The 12,315-nt window shown below is 34.9% G+C and overlaps 1 protein-coding gene across 1 annotated transcript in view; it reads left to right on the top strand.

Moving 5' to 3' along the window:
- Nucleotides 1-12,315, top strand: part of stag1b (STAG1 cohesin complex component b) — a 47,661-nt gene that overhangs the window by 13,557 nt on the left and 21,789 nt on the right. Inside the window, exons 3-18 of the mRNA XM_087309643.1 lie at nucleotides 542-659; nucleotides 747-884; nucleotides 974-1,070; nucleotides 3,150-3,226; nucleotides 3,304-3,508; nucleotides 6,394-6,545; nucleotides 6,637-6,710; nucleotides 8,632-8,755; nucleotides 8,847-8,945; nucleotides 9,037-9,116; nucleotides 9,276-9,383; nucleotides 9,492-9,606; nucleotides 9,860-9,977; nucleotides 10,071-10,174; nucleotides 10,401-10,493; nucleotides 12,214-12,303. Of these exons, the coding sequence (XP_087165769.1) occupies nucleotides 542-659; nucleotides 747-884; nucleotides 974-1,070; nucleotides 3,150-3,226; nucleotides 3,304-3,508; nucleotides 6,394-6,545; nucleotides 6,637-6,710; nucleotides 8,632-8,755; nucleotides 8,847-8,945; nucleotides 9,037-9,116; nucleotides 9,276-9,383; nucleotides 9,492-9,606; nucleotides 9,860-9,977; nucleotides 10,071-10,174; nucleotides 10,401-10,493; nucleotides 12,214-12,303 (1,792 nt within the window). The remainder of the gene's footprint in view (nucleotides 1-541; nucleotides 660-746; nucleotides 885-973; nucleotides 1,071-3,149; nucleotides 3,227-3,303; nucleotides 3,509-6,393; nucleotides 6,546-6,636; nucleotides 6,711-8,631; nucleotides 8,756-8,846; nucleotides 8,946-9,036; nucleotides 9,117-9,275; nucleotides 9,384-9,491; nucleotides 9,607-9,859; nucleotides 9,978-10,070; nucleotides 10,175-10,400; nucleotides 10,494-12,213; nucleotides 12,304-12,315) is intronic.

Genomic DNA, 12,315 nt, shown 5'->3' with positions numbered 1-12,315 from the left:
AGGGTTATAGGGTTTGTGAATGGAAATATTCAAAAATTAATAAAATCAATTTTATTTTATTTTTTTGATAGGGCAAGTGAAAATCTTTTTTTAACTGGGATGTTCCAAAAAAAAATTTAGCATTTTGAAAATTTTAATCATAATAGTTTCAAACATGTCTTAAAGTCCTAAATTTAACTTGGTGAAACCTGCAGAAACTCTGCATTCAAATATTCGGGGGTTGGATTTTTACAAACTATTAATATTATCTGTTTTAAACATAAATTAAAAGTCTTTGATTAATCTAAAGTTAATTAGTAATATATTTGCAGTGTAATTAATATTTGACTACATTTAATAGAATGTGCTCAATTTACGCATTTTATCTTATGTATTATTTATTGCTGTTGATAAATTTTCCGTGTTATAATTTTTTATTATAAAAAAAAGTGATATTCAAATTGAAGTGTTTTCAATTTGATCTGGTTTTGCCATTAAATAGAATATGAAGCTGATATGGCAAAAATTTCAAAACTTTCTCTCTGTGCATTGCTCTGTGTAGGGACTCGTCAAATGACGGTCAAGGTGACACCATCAGTCTGGCCATAAGCGTCAGTGAGCTGGATGATCCTGAGGTGGGAAAAGGCAAGAAAAAGAGAGGCAGGCCTGGAAAACAAGGAGTAAGAGCATCATTTATAATCAGACAAACTGTTTATTTGAACCTCAAATACATGCACTCATCCTAATTTCTTTTTCTCTTCCCCCAGGCGGCTAATAAGAAGGCCAGAAGGTCTCCGGTTGATAAAGGCGGGAGGAGGCCGAATGGAGTGGCCCATCAGAATGGAGAGGGCACAGACCCTAGCACTCTGTTTGAGGTGGTCAAACAAGGCAAAAGTGCCATGCAGGTGAAACATATGTCTTTTTTTTGTACTTCTGTCTATTCGAGGTTGTGTGCTGCTTTGTGACTGTTGTTTCGCTTTGCAAATGTTTCCAGTCGGTCATTGATGATTGGATTGAATCCTACAAGCAAGACCGAGACCTGGCTCTGCTGGATCTGATCAACTTCTTCATTCATTGTTCTGGCTGCAAAGGTCAGTTTTGTTTTCTACTTCTCTGTACCAGTGTTTAACGTCTACGTTCCTGCAGGACCACCAACACTGCATGTTTTGGATGTCTTCATTGTCTGTCACACCCATTACAGGTCTTTCGGTCTCTGTTATTGAGCTAATGATCTCAATCAGGTGTGTTTGGTTAAGGAGACATAGATTTGTGCAGATCTTGTGGTCCTCCAGGAACGTGGTTGAGAAAAACTGCACTATACTGTTCCAAATTAATTGCACTTTTCAGTCGTCATTAATCAAATTAGGGTTGGAAAAGATCAAATAATTATACTGGATACATTAACATTCTTAAATAAGGGGTTCTGTTTACTGACAGAACCAAACCCTACACATTCATACATTATTATAAACTGCAGTATTCAAATAATTAGGGTTGGAATTAAATATATATTATTGGGTTTATAAAAGTTTTGCTTATTGTAAGTTTTTGAACTAAAATAAAGTTACAGTAATATTTTTGCAGTGTGAATAATGTTTAACACTGTGTCCGCAGAGTCTTAAAAAGTATTAAAGGCAAAATGGGAAAATGTAAGTTTGGAGAAAGACGAGTTTAAACAGTGGCTGAAGCCTGTCACTGTAAACAACCACGGCATTTATTCTTTCAAGCTTTGTTAGTTCCACGCTTATCTGAGTTTTGCTCAGCTGTTTATTGACAACTGTTTATTAAGTTAAAGCTTTGCTACCAATTAGATCTTGAAGTGACGATGAGGCCTTTAAATATTCTGAGAAGGTCTTTAAAAGTTTTTAAAAAGTATTGAAATTAGCTTTAGGATTCCTGCATATAGCCTGTTTAATGATGTTTAATAGAACACTATTTGAAATATTATATTATAATATATTTTCAAATGTGGTTTAATCCTGTGATAATTAAGCTAAATTTTTAACCTCATTACTCCAGTCTTCTTTGTATCTTCACATAAACCTTCAGAAATCATTCTGATATGATGATTTGTTTTTTAACAAATGAAAAAAGTTTGTGGAAACTATAATTCTGTACCATTCAAATATTTAGGGCCATAATATATTTTGTATTCAGCAAGAAGACATAAAGCTGATAAAAAAATGACAGTAATTTTGATAACACTTTACAATAAGGTTCCATTAATGTATTTACTGACATGAAGAATACAATTATTACAGTATTTATTCATCTGTGTTAATGTTGATGAAAATAAAGTTGTGTTAACTTCCAGTGCATTAACTAGAATTACAAAGGGGCATTTGATTTTGAGTATCTACCAATAACAAAATCCGTTCCAATACCTCATTAATACATATAAAAGAATAAAGAAGAGCGAAGAAACCGATCCAGGATGTTCCTTATTTTTTATTTAATTAACCTTATTTTAACATTCAACATCTCTGTTAGAAAACAAAGCACTTCTGTGAGGTAGCTTGAACAATAAAGTAATAAATATCATCCATTCTTCACTTTTGGATTTGAAAAAGGTAAAAAAAAAAAAGTTAAATAAAAAACCGTATATAAAAACAAAGAGCACCTCAATTTAAAATACCTGGCATGCAATCACAAGTTTACATATCTCACAGTTTGCTATGGCAATGTTGTCATTCCGCTTCAAGTTGCTTCCGCATTCTACTTTGCCGGCATTTAACTAATAGCGTCTCTGCAACAAAGTGATGCCATGTCGCAAGTGTTGCTGTTTCTGTTTAAAGTCAAGAAAGAGGTCTAACTCTGTGCCACTGCATAGCTATAGATGTGTTAAAAATAATGAGAATATGTATATATTCGAGTCCTAATCGGGAAGTAACGTCCGATTCCAATCGAGTCTGAAACCGTGTGATCAAGCCCAATATCCGATCAAGTGACATCCCTATTAAAAAGCACAAATTTGGATGTTAAAAATGCAGAAAATGTTCAGTTACGATTAATAAATGCAGCACAGTTATTGTTTGTTTTTATTTAATACTAGTAAACACATTAACCAAAAAAAACCTTATTGTAAAGTGTGTCCTAACTTCTCATTTAAAATAAATGCTATTAATGAACATTGTCAATCACATTAACACATCAATGTCTTATTATCACAGGCACTGTACGGATCGAGATGTTCAGGAACATGCAGAATGCTGAAATAATCAGGAAAATGACAGAAGAGTTTGATGAGGTTGGTTTATTATTATCTTCTCACTGACTAAATACCTAAATTCTCTGTTAATTATTATTTCTAATTGTCTAATCCAGGACAGCGGTGATTACCCTCTCACGATGACAGGACCTCAGTGGAAGAAGTTCCGCTATAACTTTTGCGAGTTCATCATGGTTCTGATCCGTCAGTGTCAATACAGCATCATCTACGATGAGTACATGATGGACACGGTCATTTCTCTGCTCACTGGACTTTCAGACTCTCAGGTCCGAGCCTTCAGACACACCAGCACACTGGCAGGTCAGTGCCTTTTTCTTGGAATTTACAGTGTCATGAACCTTTCCGTTTTTTCAGTCATCCGATTTTAAATGGGGTGTTGCCAGATGTGAAAGGGTGAAAAGATAAAGTGTGGAAAAATGGGGAGGTTCGTTACTATCTACATCAGGGGTTACCAACATGGTGCAGGAAAGAGGAAGAGATGATTTGAAAACATGGCAGAAAAAAAACGTAATTTTCACAGTAAATAGGAGGAAGAGTTCTTTTTTACTTTATTTGGCGAAGACAAAGCAGCTCAATAATGAAAGACATTTCAGAACATGTCACACAAGCTAACTTTACCATGCTAACTACCCACTGTGCAGCGCACTATAAGTTGAAAAATTCTGCAAACTAAGGGAAGGTTTTTGAAAACAGCTGTCTTTTTTCAAGAGACCGGTGAAAACTCCCAAAAAACAATCGAAGACTCATTTAGAGCTACACATTTTTGATTAGAAAACAAGGCATTTTCAGACAGGAGAGCAAAACTGTGCATAAAGACTAGAACAAATATAATCTCCACTCTTTCCAATGTCCAACTCCAGGCAACTACAATGGTCAGAAGAGTGTGGGCTATGTTAAAAATGCTGTAGATTTGGTGATAATTTCAGTAAATTCTGAAAGTTGATTTATGTTACACAATTGATTGACAAACATGGTACTTTGTAGTGCATGATTTGTTAAAAATTGTTAGTGGCTAGTGAAAATATTGTAGAAGTAATCATTTCAAAATGTAAATACTTGCAGAGATTTATAGAAATAAAGTGTTGAGTATCAATATTTATCTGTTTCCTACCTTGTTATATCATTGTTGACAATTATTGTGAGAAATCATTAACATGATCAGTGTCTTTACATAGATGAATATTAATAATTATTCATGTGTATCAAACTGGTATCCTTTCACATAAATCGATAGTCCAGAAGTAGCTCTCCGTTTCAAAAAGGTTGGTGACCCCTGATCTAAATAATCCACTGAACTTCTTAATTTCTAAGCTTTCTATTTAAAGCAATGTTTTTTTCCTTTTTTTTTTTCGAAATGAAGACGGTGAAAGAACATATAGTCAAAAGAGACATACTTTCTTATGAATAGTAAGAGAATCTGGCCAGACAGATCTCGTGACATTTGAGAATTTTGTTAAAAAAAAAAAAAAAAAAAAAAATCTGCTGATTTATGCAGAATGATTTTGGGAGTTTCATAACTAAATACTTAATATATAAAATAAAAAGATACATTTTTTACTTTTATTTAATGTTTACAATGCAAATCCAAATAGATTCACTTATTTGGTCAATAAAGCAAGTCTCTCATATAATATATCTACTAAAAGACAGAAAATATGACTTTACATACTATTGTAAATAAATTATATAAACATTTTCATATTAGTTAATAATATTACTGAAATTAATTTAAAAACTGAATAAATATAAATTTATCAGACTCGGTGATGGGCTGAAAATCTGCAGATTTTTTGCATGCACAGATACCATGTTGTCCTGTATCGCCTATAGCAGGGGTGTCAAACTCAATTCCTGGAGGGCCGAAGCCCTGCACTGTTTAGTTCCAACTCTGCTCCAACACACTTACCTGTAGGTTTCAAACAAGCCTGAAGGACTCAATTAGTTTGATCAGGTGTGCTTAATTAGGGTTGGAACTAAACTGTGCAGAGCTGCGGCCCTTTTGGAACTGAGTTTGACACCTGTATCCTATAGTAATGAAATTATATCTCATATTTTGCATTATCATAATACATTCACTATTATATATCATAAAAGTTTGCATTAATTGGATAGAATCAGTCCTTTCTCATGAATAAAAATCAGATGACAAACTGTAAATGCATACTCACCAGTCATGCAGAGACTCTTAATTAATGCATATGTCATAAAATTGATGAGTCCCATTAGTTTACAGAATTGTGCAGGACACGTCTATTTAATATATATATATATGCAATGTGCCACCCATATCTGCCCACATGGAAAAAACTACTGTTTTCAATGAAATGTCAGAGTTAAATGTGTTTGTCCCCCAAAACAAGCTAAATAATCTGCTACTGAGGTAAGAAAAATAAACTTATTTCAAAGCAAATCCAGTTTTTTTGCTTACTTCATTGGCAGATTATTGTGCTTGTTTTAAGGAAAATCTCACATAGTTTTGAGTTATTTCTGAAAACGAGACAATATTTTTTACTGGTCTAGAAATTGCATCTTGATTTGAAATTTTTTTTAGATATATGGACTAAAAACAAGACAAAAACTAATCAAGAGCAGCCTTTTTTTGCAATATGATTATACTGATAAATTGTAATAAGTACTGTATTTTTTTTGTCTTTTGCCAGCAAACTGGGTTGTATTGTAATGTAATACGCTTTAGATGTTGTGTTACCATTGAAACGACGTAATCACCACAACAGATTATTTAAATTCATTAATTAATTACGCTACTATAGTATAGTTTAAAAACACTATAGTTTTTACTATAAATTACTATAATATTTTTTCATGAGGGCAGCACCGTGACTGGTTAGCACTGTCACCTCACAGCAAGAAGGTTGCTGGTTTGAGGCCCGGGTGGGCCAGTTTGTATTTCTGTGTGGAGTTTGCATGTTCTCCTTGTGAATGCAAGAGTGTATGTGTGTTTCCCAGTACTGGGTTGCTGCTGGAAGGGCATACGCTACTTAAAGAATATGCTGGAATAGTTGGCGGTTCATTCAGCTGTGGAAAAAAAAATAAGGAACTAAGCCGAAGGAAAGACTATTTTCATGTCGATGTTTGACTCTTTAGTGTTTTGTGACCCTGTAAGTTCTACATGACACCGCAGTTGAGTTTATTGAGTTTTGTCATGCGTCTTATTTCCCCTGCAGCAATGAAACTGATGACAGCGCTGGTAAATGTTGCTCTGAACCTGAGCATCAATCAGGATAACACGCAGAGGCAGTATGAGGCTGAAAGAAACAAGGTTGCAGGGAAAAGAGCCAACGAGAAGCTGGAACTTCTGCTGGAGAAGAGGAAAGAGGTGGGATGTTGGTTTGTTTTTTGTTTTGCTGAAATTTTGCATTTCTGTCTCCTGTATCTAGTTTTCAATTTGTGTTTCATTCATCTTCTAGCTTCAAGAAAACCAAGATGAGATTGAGAACATGATGAACTCCATCTTCAAGGGTATTTTTGTTCACCGTTACAGGTGAGTTGTACACAAATAACGACATTATGTCAAATTACTTTTCTATGTTATATGCTTTTCAGAAAAGGTGTTTACACAAGATATTAAGGGTTTAAGCACACTAGGCTATCTGAACCATGCCCGGGCTCGTTTCCCACTTCGTTTGACCAGTGTGAGTGCTTCGAATCGTGCCCAAGCACGGTTCAGTTGGCCAGCCCTGTGCCAGAGAGCACAGGTACACTTGTAGTGTGAGTTCAAAGCACGCCTGAGCCTGAAACTGAAGATGCGATGTAATTTTTAATGGACTGTTTCATATGGTTTTATTAATCATTTTTACTGTTCAATGAATGCAAACTATCATAGTTTATTAAAGACGCAAACCCCCATACTACACGACAGCTGCCACCTTCAGCAAACCTCCGAATACGTGCTGCACGAGGACTTTGTTTATAATTTATGAGCGTCATATGTGGTAGATTCCGCAAAATATTTGACTTCACGTCACTTATCCCAAATTACTAAAAATAATTCATTAATTTTATTTTTGGTTTAGTCCCTTTATTAATCAGGGGTCGCCACAGCGGAATGAACCGCCAACTTATCCAGCATATATTTTACGCAGTGGATGCCCTTCCAGCTACAATCCATCACTAGGAAACATCCATACACACTCATTCACACACTTACACTACGGTCTTTGGACTGTGGAGGAGAGGAAACCAGAGCACCCGGGGGAAACACATGCAAATATGGGGAGAACATCCAAACTCCACACAGAAATGCCAACTGACCCAGCCGAGGCTCGAATCAGCAACCCACTGCGTCACCGCATCGGCCACTAAAAATAATACAAAATGATATAACTAAAGCAATGTCCACTGTGCTGAGTGAGACAGGAAGCTTCTCTTCCTGTTAAACTGAACAGTCACATCATCGATGACGTAAGCGTACTCCGGCTCGGAATGTATAATGCAGTGTAAGTGCAGAGCGAAGAGTTCAGACTAAGATGTGTTTTCGTTGATTGGATCACAACTGGACAAGGGAGACACATTGTTTGATTTACAACTGGAGTATTAACTTTTTTTTTTTGTCCACTTGATTTGTTTTGAGGGTAAATCTAATTACAAAATTAATTAGGCCAAATGCATTTTCAATTATGTGAGAAAATGGTCAGAAGTAAACAATTTAAACTTCTCAGAGCCTGTTTACAACTGTATTTTGTTTCATTTACTTGTGATCAGATCAACAAAAACACATCTTGATAGCAGGTGTGAACAGGTTTGAATCATGTTTAATAGTTTATTAGTGAATCATTTACAGTTGAAGTCAAAATTATATATTTTTTTCTTATCAGATATTTCAAAAATGTTATTTGACAGCAAGGAATTTTTCACAGTATTTCCGATAATATTTTTTTCTTCTGGAGAAAGTCTAATTTGTTTTATTTCGGCTAGAATAAAGGCAGTTTTTTTTTTTTTAAATAATTTAAAGGTAAAATAATAATAAGCCCCCTTATTATTATTATTAGCCCCCTTAGCCCCTTTTTTTTTGATTGTTTAAAGAACAAACCTTCAATACACATTGATTACCCTAACTTGCTCAATCTAGATACGACTTTAATGTCACTAAGCTAAATAGTATCTTGAAAAATATTTAGTAAAATAATATGTACTGTCATCATGGCAAAGATAAAATAAATAAGTTATTAGAAATGTGCTGAAAAAATCTTCTTCGTGTTAAACAGAAATTGGGGGAAAATATACAGGGGGCTTATAATTCAAGAGGGTTAATAATTCTGACTTTAGTTGTAAAATGAAACCGATTAAAAAATAAATGAATAAATAAATAAATAAAAATCTTTTTTAAATAGTCACAAACATAGTCATTATATTGAAGTTTTTCCTCTGGGTTTGATGTCGTTTTCTTTAAAAATGTTTTTCAGGGATGCCATTGCAGAAATCCGAGCTATTTGTATAGAGGAGATTGGTGTTTGGATGAAGTTGTACAGTGATGCTTTTCTTAATGACAGTTATCTAAAGTACGTGGGTTGGACACTACATGACAGAGTAAGTGTTATTCATAAGTTATTATCACACACAACAAATGTAATATTGTTGGTCTTGGTTAATAAAATGGTGTAAAATGTAATCATTACAGCAAGGTGAAGTTCGACTCAAGTGTCTAAAAGCCCTTCAGACTCTCTACACCAACAGAGAACTTTACCCCAAACTTGAGCTCTTCACCAATCGATTTAAGGTAACACGTGAACTATTTTTAATAATTTGGTTCCATAACATTTCTGTCATTTTCAAATGGACTCATTGTGATGCGGTTTAATTTCTCTTAGGACCGTATTGTGTCCATGACGCTGGATAAAGAGTATGATGTGGCTGTTGAGGCCATAAGACTAGTCACTTTGATTTTGCAGTAAGTATTATCTAGAAAGAGCTTGATTAGCTGGTTCAGGTGTGTTTGATTAGGGTTGGAACGAAACTCTCCAGGACACCAGCCCTCCAGGACTGAGTTTGGACACCCCTGTCTTACCGCATCATTAAATCTCTCTCCTTGTTTTATTTTCTCCTGTAGTGGTAGTGAAGATGCTCTGTCTAATGAAGACTGTGAGAACGTCTATCATCTAGTATATTCAGCTCATCGCCCTGTTGCTGTGGCAGCTGGAGAGTTTCTTCACAGGAAGTGAGATGAATGACCTTGTATATTGACTGCTTTACTATTTTAAACATGACCACAACACGCCAAACTCTCCAAACCTTTTGATGAGCTGTTGGTTGTGTTTGGCTACAGGCTGTTCAGCAGACATGACCCTCAGGCTGAGGAGGCTTTGGCAAAGAGACGAGGTCGAAACAGCCCGAATGGGAACCTTATAAAAATGCTGGTGCTTTTCTTCCTGGAAAGTGAGGTGAGAAAATTTTGGCCATTTTTGATGGCTTGTATGCAAGCTCGAGCCTGTATTTACCAAACGTTAATTTGATTTCCTTTTGCTTTTGTTTTAAATTTATATTTTCTTAGTAAAAAAGGATTAGGTGCCATTTAAAGTAATGTACATTGAGGTAGCAAACAAGCTGTTTGTTAAATTTTTAATAGAAGAAATCCATTTGAAACCATAAATGCATTTCAAAAGCCCATTTAAACCTTCGTTTTTTTTATGGCAGCTTCACGAGCATGCGGCGTACCTGGTGGACAGTCTGTGGGACAGTTCACATGATCTGCTCAAAGACTGGGATTGCATGGTAGAGCTCCTGCTGGAGGATCCTGTGCAGGGGGAAGAGGGTACAGCAACCCACCATTATTTCTGATCTTTTTGTGTGACTCTTGTACCTCTGTGTTGCTCATTATCCTGTCTGATTGTGGATTTTGTTGCAGTGTTGGGAGATCGACATGAGAGCGCTTTGATTGAGCTCATGGTTTGCACCATCCGACAGGCAGCAGAAGCTCATCCGCCTGTGGGCAGAGGAACAGGAAAGAGGGTAAGACATATTATTAAACACACCACATACATCAAGATGTATCTGTTCGCAAGTGGACGATGCTAAATATAGGTGCATAAAAGGTTTTGAACTCGTCCACTTTCAACAAATTTCTTTGAAAACCCATTTGACTGGATAGCTGTGATTTAAATCTGTGAATAAAAATGGTGATACCTGAAGGAAATTAGGTTTTAAAAGTTTGTTTGTTGTTGTGTGCTTTTCTTAGGTGCTCACGGCCAAAGAGAAGAAGACCCAGATTGACGATAAGAACAGATTGACTGAACACTTGATTGTTGCTCTTCCTATGCTGCTTTCAAAGGTAACGTCAGAGTCCTAGGCCCTGTTTACATTGGCAGTTAAATGTGACCCAAATCTGATCGGATCTGTTCTATGACCTATATGTTTCCGTCATATGTGGAACTAAATCAGATAAAAATCGGATATGTGACAATGCGACTATCGTGTAAACAGGCATATCGGATTTATTGAGGCATGCTGTTTTGTACGTCATTAAACTTGCAAGAGATAGCTGTGATCTCTCTCATACCCACAAATTCCTCTGAATGGTGGAGGACACCATATTTAAACCATAGGCGCAAGCTGCGATGATGGCCCTTTCCCTCCTTCTCCGCCTCTGCATCCAAATCATTTTAAAGTTGTGCGGACTTCGCATATTTCACAGAGCTAAAAGAAAGACAATTTCTTCCATCGTCGCTAGTGTGGAGCAGATGCTAGAACCCGCATTTTTGCATGTGTGACGTCGTAGATTGTATGGCAAGTGTAAACGCATGAATCGGAAATGGGTCACAATTAAAAGAACGTGTTAACGAACAGGCAAAAAAATCAGATAAAGGCAACAAATTGGAATTGGGCATCAAGACCTGACAGTGTAAGCATGATCCAAGAAGTAGAAGAATGCCCTCACAACATGCAGGTTTAATAAAAAACAACTCTTACTGGAAATAATACTAACAAATAATTAAATTAGTTAACAGATTACTCTATTTTTAATGAATAAAGCTGTCCACACTTCTGGTGTTCATTGTGGCATGATACCATTTAGTTCTTCTTTTTTTTTGAAAAGCGTATCCAGTCGCTTTTACAAATATGAATGTGTGTGTGAATATGATCAATTATTATTTAAATTGTTTAAATTTGATAATTTTGTAAATCAAGAACATATTAAACTGGTAAAAATTTAGATAAAAACATAAGGATATTATTGATAATACAAATATATTCATGTTTGTATAAATGCTGTTTCTTTTTAACTTTGTTCTTCAAAAAATCCTAAAGAAAAGAAGAAAAAATATTAAGGTTGAAATTTTAAATTGTAAAAATATTTCATAATAATAGTTTATTAGTGCAGTTTTTGTGAGTATAAGTGACTTATACCATTTAAATGTCTAAATAAGAAATAATTAACAATAATAAAAAAAATTGCCAGTATATATACATACATACATACAGTTGAAGTCAAAATGATTTGGTTTATTTTTCAAATATTTCTCAAATGGTGTTTAACAGAGCAAGGACATTTTCACAGTATTTCTAAAAATATTTTTTCTTTTGGAGAAAGTCTTATTTGATTCATTTTGGCTAGAATGAAAGCAGTTTTAAATTTTTAATAAACATTTTAAAGTATAAATTATTAGCCCCCTTAAGCAATATATATATTTTCAATTGGCTATAGAACAAACCATCGTTATACAATAACTTGCCTAATTACTCTAACTTGCCCAATTAACTTAGTAAGGTCTTACTAAATTGCACTTTAAGCTGAATATTAGTATCTTGAAAATATAGTAAAATATTATTTACTGTCATCATGGCCAAGATAAAATAAATCAGTTATTAGCAATTATTCATTAAAACTTATGTCTAGAGAGAAATATACAGTGGGCTAATAATTCTGACTTTATCTGTACATAGATTAAAAAGCACAAATTAATTTCAGCTTGTGATGGTGTAAATATCCTCTGAACGTTATGTTCTAGGAAAAATAAATCCTTCACATTGATTCTGCTTTTGTACTTCAGTACCAGGTTGATGCAGAAAAGGTGGCGAATCTCCTTCAAATCCCTCAATATTTCGATCTTGAGGTCTACAGTTCAGGAAGAATGGAAAAGGTCTGTTTGACT

Source organism: Danio rerio, chromosome 24, assembly GCF_052040795.2.
Source record: "Danio rerio strain M-AB ecotype USA chromosome 24, GRCz13ab, whole genome shotgun sequence".
In the NCBI taxonomy this organism is placed as follows: Eukaryota; Metazoa; Chordata; class Actinopteri; order Cypriniformes; family Danionidae; genus Danio; species Danio rerio.
Note: the sequence above shows the minus strand (reverse complement) of the source record. Positions and strands in the feature narration are given on the sequence as shown.